Consider the following 8,302-nt stretch of genomic DNA (forward strand, 5'->3'; position numbering starts at 1 on the left):
GCACACGATACTCACTCAGTGCAATGCACACGATACTCAGTGCAATGCACATGATACTCAGTGCAATGCACACGATACTCAGTGCAATGCACACGATACTCACTCAGTGCAATGCACACGATACTCACTCAGTGCAATGCACGAGGGGCGCATTTACGCGAAGCCAGAGCCACACTCCCCCCACTTTCAGGATCCACCCTCCGACTCCGACTCCGCCTGGCTGCATAGCAGACCCCGAGCCCACCCCGGACCCCTCCCGGGCACAGGGGCCAGCACTGACCCCCGCACCTGGCCAGTGGCGACAGGCTCAATCCCACTGCAGGTACACAGGCGCTCGCCTCCCTCCCGATCCCCGAAGGGTCAGCACCTCCACCGATCGATCTCTCGCCGGGCGTCTGCGGTCCTCGGGGGCCCTCACGTCCACGCGCCTCCCGCGCCCGGACCCGGGAGAAAGCGCACTCGCTGGCCGGTTCCCCGAAGCCACAGGCGAACTCGGGAAAAGTTGCACTTACTTCCGCGACGCGCGCCCGCGGCTACAGCGGCCGGCGAGGGACACGGGGCTCGGCGCGCGCGCGCACGCGTCACTTCCGGCCCCGTTCTGCATTGAGCTTGACATGTTGCAAGGAGGGACCAGTCCTTGGAGGGGGACGTCATGCTTGGGAGGGTGGAGGGACAGCGCAGGAGAGGAAGGCCCTCTATGAGGTGGATTGATTCAGTGACTGGGATAATCGGGATGGGAGTGTCAGAGACAGTGCGATTGGCACAGGACAGAGCGGAGTTTAGGGCTGTTGTACATAGGGTCGCTATGAGTCGCAGGCACCTGGACATGTGTCAACTACTTGTTAGAAATTCTTTTTTTTAATGCACACCCATGTTTATTGCAGCTTTGTTCACAACAGCAAGGAGTTTGAAAGAAGCTAAGTGCCCATCAACAAACGAATGGATAGAGAAGCTGTAATGTAAAACAAGGAACTCATGTAATATTAGTCAAAATGGATGATCCTGGAGGACTTGATGCTGAGTGAAATATTTCCGTCACAAAAGGACAAATACTGCATGGTGCCACTGTTGTAAAACAGGACTGACATCAGGGTTGGGGGGAGACCGAAAAAGATGGGTTAAATAATGTATACTGCCTTGAAACAGATGAGGGAGAAAACTGTTTGAAAGGGATATGTGATTAGGTATTTTTGTCATGACAGGAGTTCACATCGAAGGCTGCATAGTCTAGTGGTCCTGTGGGGAGGGACTATGAAACAATGAAAGAATTTTTCATTTACTTTTCCAAGAGGGTCTTGTACTAGAGGGGAGGGTGGGCAGGGAGAAAAGTGCAACAATGAATGAATGGAAATCCAAAGTCTTTAAATTTTCATTGACATTAATAAAAAGAAATTATTTTTTATGTGATTCACCATGTAAAATTGACCAATAATTATAGTGAGCCATTTAAAAAAAAGAAAAATCCAGAGCTCTGGTGGCCTAGTGGCAAGGAGCTGCAACTACAATCCCAGAGGCGCAGGGTTCGAATCCACCAGATGCTCTGCTGGGGAAGGAGGGACAATCTCCTCCTGTATCAGTCAGATCTGATTTGACGGTACACTCACACAAAATTAATAAAATTTAAAAAAAAGAAAAATCCTTCTAAAAGGGAAAAAAAAAACCCACAAAACCCAAACACCCTACAATGCAACCTTTTTTCCCCCACTTAGCGTATTTCCCCCAGTGATGCTACCAAGCCAAATGTCGTACAGCCCTGGTCTGTGCATTGCTGTACAAAGGTAACTCATGGTTGCTGTGAAGCTGAACACTGTGACACTGATGTGTCAAATGCGAGAATGGTTACCCATGGTGGACAGTGTTTGGTGGAGCTGCCTGATTAAAACAAGCTTGGAAGCAGGAGTGGCATCCGCTTCTGACATAGCTTGCCTCTGGAAACCCTATGAACTTAGAGAAAGGACGACAGTTATACAAGGGTCCATGCTTTTCGTTTATAGGGTCGCTGAGTCCCCTATAACTCGATGGCACTTAACAACATTTCCTCCAATGCATTCCCAGTGAGGAGAAAGTTCCTAAATCAGTGGTGTGTGAAAAGGATTCTGACAGACTGAATACTCTCTAACCTGAGATTTTGGAGTGAGTTCAGAGAGAGCAACGTCATGGACAACTTCCACCTTGTCTTCTAAAAATACTGTGTCTTAATCTATAGGACTAACAAGCAGAATACGGTGAACACAGGCTGACAGCCCCACTCCCCGGAAGGCTGAGAAGGAATGAAGACGTAAAAACGACATGCTTCAACTCAGCACCTGACGGACAGCTGAGATTTTGGGAATGACACAAATCTCAAGGTTGCCAGAGGGGTTCATGTCCCAGAACCCCAAAGTGTTTCAGCTCCTCCCATTTCTCATGCTCTGTGCCCCTCTTGGAAATCTTTGATAGCACAAATGGGCAAATACTAGCTTAGTGGCAAGTAATTGCACTGATACTGCAGAGGTATGTGGTTCAAGTCTACCAGCTGCCACTACGATGGGTGATCAAGTCCTGTGTGGTTTACTGCGTCTGAAAACCTGCTGGGGGGTCAGCAATGGGCTGATTATGAATCGAGGGTACACAACTCCCACCAAAAGGCGGGCAGTTCAGACCCTCTCAGATGAACCTTCTGAGGTGGCTGATAAAACATTTTCACTAGGTCGACATGGTGTCACCATGAAGCCAAATCGACTCAGTGGTAATTATAATAATCACATTCATTAATACAGACTGAAGTTCCCAGGATGGGTTTTTAGGTGTCTATTTAGGAGTCCTGCATGTTTGTATACAACTGGTAAGTCTCTCAAATGTCACCTGGAAATGTATCTGACCAGTTAGTTGTATTCTGTACAACTGTCTTTTTTTTAAAAAAAATTATTATTATTCTGTGTGTGTACCGTCAAATCGGATCTGACTGGTACAGGAGGAGATTGTCCCTCCTTCTCCATCAGAGCATCTGGTGGATTTGAACCACATACCTCTGAGCATGCAGTACAGCTTCTTACCACTAGGCCACCAGAGCTCCCACAACTGTCTTTCAATGACTTATTCACAGCACTGAAAAATCCCTTCATTGTAAAAATGTCTTGGCGGAGGCACTTGACCTCCTCTGATGTCAGGAGTGGGTTAAGAGAATCCATTATCGTCAGGTCAAGCCTGATGCCTAGGAAATGGACAGACTTACCTTCTCTCACCAGCCTTTTTCTCCCATGGCATTGTACTTCTTATGCTGGGTTCAGGAATTTCACACTGCCAAGGTCAGGGGCATACTCACGAACATGGGGTTTATCAGTGATGTCAGGGGTTCCTTCAAGGCCAGGAAAGACTCAGGATACAGTTCTCTACTTAGGCCAACTTCTCAGCCATGCCCACAAGCAAGCTTTGCCCTGGACCTTACTCTTCTGGCCTTCCACCACTGTGGCCCATGGACTGGCCCAAACCCTGCCCTGCTCAGGGAATGGTTATGAATCTCTGTAGATCCCCCAGTAAGAGACTAGAAAGCACTATACTATCCTCAATGGTGGTAAGACAAGTTCAGGAAGCCGGCTGTAGGGAAGCCCTTCTGTTTGTTCTAGAGGTGAATCCTTGTTTTCTTCCAACATCTCTGGGCCCACCACCCCCCAGAGAGTGACCGGCCCTCCCTCCTTCCTTTCTTTCTCTCTTTCTTCTCCCTCCCTTTCTTCTCTGACCCCTTAACATTAAAATACTGAGTTTCTGTAATTCTACATGTAATTGATACTTGGGGGAAAATTCTAGTCTGTTCAATGCCTTCCAATTGCTGATTCACATCAATGCTCAAATGCTATTTGATTAGTTCACTAGTCCATTTATTACCTTTTAAAAATATTCTATCATTAGATGTATTTCTGTGGGTTGGGAACATACAATCATGCCAACCAGTGCTTTCCAGTATAATTTTTTTCCAGGATGATGGAGATTTCAGTCAGTACACATCCTAAAACCATAGACAAACCCAGCTCTTGTTCACTGTGATGTCTAATTGTCTAAGTAGTAACACACACCAAACTCATAAGATGTGGCCAGCAAAACTATGGAACTGAAGGTTTTGGTGTTTTGTTAGGTTTTTTTGTTTGTTTCAAATGTAAATAGTCAGGGTTAGGGTTATTCAAGTGATTTATAAGCTACTTGGATATACCTCAGAAAAACTGCCAAAGAATTTAAAATAATTTAGAGATAAATACAAAACCCATCAAGGAAATGATGACTAAGTTGGGTGACAGCTTGTGTACTTTCTTTGTTTTGCAGTATCTGTCAGAAATTTATTACAGAACTGGGAGGACAGTGAGTTGCCTTCATAAACTGCCTCGGCATGTGTACTTTATAAACAAAAAAGAATTGAACTGTTCCCTAAGCTGCTTGAGGACCAGTAGAAGGAATACTTAGCCTAAGAGTCTATGAGCCGCGCAAACGGTTCACGCTCCTGGGTAATCGGTTCAGATCCACTCAGAGGAGAGCTCTGACAATCTATTTGGGGAAAATTAGCCACGGAAAACCCTGGGGAAGCACACAGTTCTGCGTTAACACATGCATGGACCCCCCCCACACACGTCGGGATTAAGTCGATGACAACTAGATTTTGACAAGATGTTGTCGTAAGAGGTGTTTAGTTTTGTTTTTTTTTTTTTTTTCTAACTCCCTAAAGTGTCTATCTAAGCCCCATGTGCCAGCAATTCCCTATCTATCCCATTTCACGTAGATAGTGCGTCACCTGGCTGCATTATCCGGAACATCGAGGTTCCCAAATACGCTTCGACTCCATACTCTAAGAAGGCATGGGTTTTTTCTTATGTATTCATGGCTGTATCCTTGGTTCCTGATGACAGGGCTAGGTACAAAGGCCTAATGTGACAAATATCCACTAATAAACAGACGCACAGGGAAGACTATCATTTCATAGGTCCCTCTTCATGTTAATACAATGTTCTATTAGGTATGGCAAGGAGTCTTGGGAGGAGAGAGGGGGTAGGTAATCGGGCTGCGAACTGAATGGTCGGCTGTTCAAATCCACCGATCACTCCAGTTGGGGCGGGGGAGATGAGGAGCCGCCTCTCATGACGTTGTAGTGTTAATCGCGGTTGGATTAGACATTGTAAGTAATTCATTCTATTACTCGGGGGCGGGGGGGTTAACTAATGTTATAAAACAAGGTGTCTATGAGTTAGTGTCTGGAAAACCAATATGATTTGTAAAACTTTCACTTAAATAAGAAAAATGTTGAAAACATATATATTTACAGTGTTAGGAACCTGATGGAGGAGGTCACTGGGTCAGGACCAACTGGGCGGCAGTGGGGACGGGTCAGTGGTTTCTGGTCTTAGTTCTTTGACGCTGAGCTGAGGACAGTGAACTGCTACGAATAAGCCCCGCAGAACGCAGCCTTGCCCCATCCCACGAACCACCTCCTGTGTCATCTGCAGCAACCTTCAAAATACCGATGAGTTTTTGCTTTAAAAATTCACAGCACTTAGATTTTGTCCACAGGAATTAATCCAGCTTTCCTCATCAATGCTACAACCGCTGTTCAGCTCCGACTCCCACCGATCCTATGGAACATGGGCTTGAAGGCCTTGCTGGACGGTGCACCGTCCTCACACGCCCCGTCACGCGGACACCCCCTGCTGCCGTCCCCGTGCCAGTCGGCCTCGCTGAGTGACCGCCACAGCAGAGCGAGTGATAGCTCTGTGAGTGTGGTCATGTCAACACTGGTCGGGAATCATCTGCTGATATCATGCAACGTCAAGTCGGAACCGACTCATAGCTGACACTTTGAGGGTTGTTCAGAGAGAGTTCATCACACGGGAGGAGACTGCCCACCTCTCTCCTCTGGAGCAGCTGGTGGCTTCGAACCGCAAGCCTTTGACAGGCAAGTCCAAGTCCTTAAGACGAGGCCATCAGAGCTCCCTCTGTATATTTACGCAGGACGAGCATATGAGGTTTTCCTCAAGTCTGCATCACACGATTCCCTTCAGGATACACTTCGGAGATATACAACGAGGTAGGACCCCTTGCCGAGGCTTCGTCCCTCCCCTGCGAGCATGGCACAGGTGGGTCCTACAGGTATGGTGGGACGTAAAACAGGATGTAACTGGACATGGAAGGCACTGCCATGTTGGCTACATTCACAGGCACGACATTGACGGTGTCCATCAGATCTCCCTGTGGGACAAAGGCTCCGGCCGGCTCGCTTCCCGCAGCCGACTGCCCCACGAGGACCGTGTTCCCGCTGGCCAGGAGCTCCCTGATGTGGACAGAGGTCTGAGCGGCCTCGGGCGGCACCTGCACAGCGGTCACCGGGCCCACGGGGCTCTCCCCGTGGAAGAGGTCACCGATGAGAGGCGCCGGCTGGCTCACGGCGCACGGCTCTTCCTCCACCTTGATGGCTTCCCTGGGGTTCTCCTCTTGGTGCTTCTTCTTGTGCAGGTAGAAGTGAGAGGCCGTGGCGAAGGCGTTCCCACACTCGTCGCAGCTGTACAGCTTCTGTCCCGTGTGGACCACCTGGTGCAGGAAGAGCTCGCGCTTGGTCTCGAAGGCGCTCTCGCAGTCGCTGCACTGGAAGGGCTTCTCCCCGTTGTGGATCTTCTCGTGCCGGATGAGGCTGGACTTCTGCGAGTAGGACCTGCCGCACCTGGCACACGAGAAGGGCTTCCTGCCCGTGTGGTAGCGCTGGTGGGCCACGAGGCAAGGCTTCTGGTTGAAGCCCTTGCCACACTCGGTGCACACGTAGGGCTTCTCGCCGGTGTGGGTGCGCCGGTGGGTGATGAGGCCGCCCCGCTGGCTGAAGCCTCGGCCACACTCGGGACACACGTAGGGCTTCTCACCTGTGTGGATACGCTCGTGGATGATGAGGCTGCCTTTCCTGTTGAAGTCCTTCCCGCAGGCCCTGCACACGAAGGGCTTCTCGCCGGTGTGGATCTGCAGGTGCAAGATGAGGCTCTCCCGGTAGTTGAAGCCTTTCCCACACTCCTGGCACCCGTAGGGCTTCTCGCCCGTGTGAATCCGCTGGTGAATCATGTGGCTTCTCTTCTGGGCGAAGCCCTTGCCACACTCCTGGCACCGATAGGGCTTCTCGGCGCTGTGGGTCCGCTGGTGGACAAGGACGCTGGTCTTGTGGTTGAAGCCTTTCCCGCACTCAGGACACACGTACTGCTTCACGGCACTGTGTGTCCTCCGGTGCACGATGACGCTGGTCTTGTACTTGAAGGTTTTCCCACACTCGTTGCACCCGAAGGGCTTCTCGGCGGTGTGAGTTTGCTGGTGCACGGCCAGGTCGCGCTTGCGAATGAAGCCTTTCCCACACTGGCTGCACATGTAAGGCTTCTCAGCCATGTGGGTTTTCTGGTGATAGTGGAGGTGTGACAGGTGGAAGTAGGCTTTGCCGCAGTCCGGGCATTTGTAGGGCTTCTGCCCTTGGTGGCTCGTGTGATGGTGCTCGATGAGCTTGAACTTTTTGAAGTAGGTTTCTCCACACAGGTGGCACCTGTAAGGTGTCTGTCCCACGTGGACGATCTGATGCGCGTCGAGCCAGGACTTCCTGGTGTAGGTCTTCCCACATTTGTTACACACGTGGGGGGTCTCGGGGTGCCTGGTTTTCTGAGGCTGAGGGAGCGGGGAGTCCGGGTGGCTGGCGGGCTGACACTCGGGCATGATGACCACTGGGTAGAACTGCTCACGGTCATCGCGCAGCAAGGTTTGCTCGCCTCCGAAAAGCTCGTCCAAGTTCTTGACATCACCACCTCCGCTCTGAGGGACCGCTGGCAAAGTGAATTCTGACTTCACACAGCTTTCAAGGGGCTCAAAGATAGCGTGGTTTCCCAATGCAGCCGGCTCACAGAGTGGATCCCTGCTGTCTAACTTTCTTCCATACTGCAGGTGCCCACGCAGGTGACCATCAACATTCCGGATTTCTAGAGAAAAAGGAGTAACAATGAATCCTTCCACTGTCTTGATTTGGAACACAGCAATTGAGTGTTGTGATTTTATCCACCCGCTGTACAAACAAACAAAATTTAGGTAGCCTATGAAACATCAAGGTACTCATCTACTCTGGGCCGACTTTGCAATCCACTGAAAACATGTATAATATAGATCCTGCTGTCTTCACCTGTGTCTGAACTCTCCCACAGGAAGACCAAAGAGAGAACCGGGCCAAAACACAGAAATATTTTTAAAAATTCATTGATGACGCACACCCATGTTTATCGCAGCTTTGTTCACAGTAGCAAGGAGTTGGAAACAACCCAGGTGCCCATCA

General features: G+C 49.8%; 2 protein-coding genes across 2 annotated transcripts in view; both read right to left on the bottom strand.

Moving 5' to 3' along the window:
* Window positions 1–604, bottom strand: part of LOC102846728 (zinc finger protein 350-like) — a 13,876-nt gene extending 13,272 nt beyond the window's left edge. The window contains exons 1-2 of the mRNA XM_006897389.1: window positions 513–604; window positions 327–462 (exon numbers count right to left, since the gene is read on the bottom strand). Coding sequence (XP_006897451.1) covers window positions 327–462; window positions 513–604 — 228 coding nt within the window. The remainder of the gene's footprint in view (window positions 1–326; window positions 463–512) is intronic.
* A 5,498-nt stretch (window positions 605–6,102) lies between these two features.
* Window positions 6,103–8,302, bottom strand: part of LOC102847134 (zinc finger protein 615-like) — a 23,065-nt gene continuing 20,865 nt past the window's right edge. The window contains exon 4 of the mRNA XM_006897390.1: window positions 6,103–7,955. Coding sequence (XP_006897452.1) covers window positions 6,103–7,955 — 1,853 coding nt within the window. The remainder of the gene's footprint in view (window positions 7,956–8,302) is intronic.

Source organism: Elephantulus edwardii, unplaced genomic scaffold (genome assembly GCF_000299155.1).
Source record: "Elephantulus edwardii isolate Elephantulus edwardi_28Jun2011 unplaced genomic scaffold, EleEdw1.0 scaffold00208, whole genome shotgun sequence".
Lineage (NCBI taxonomy): Eukaryota > Metazoa > Chordata > Mammalia > Macroscelidea > Macroscelididae > Elephantulus > Elephantulus edwardii.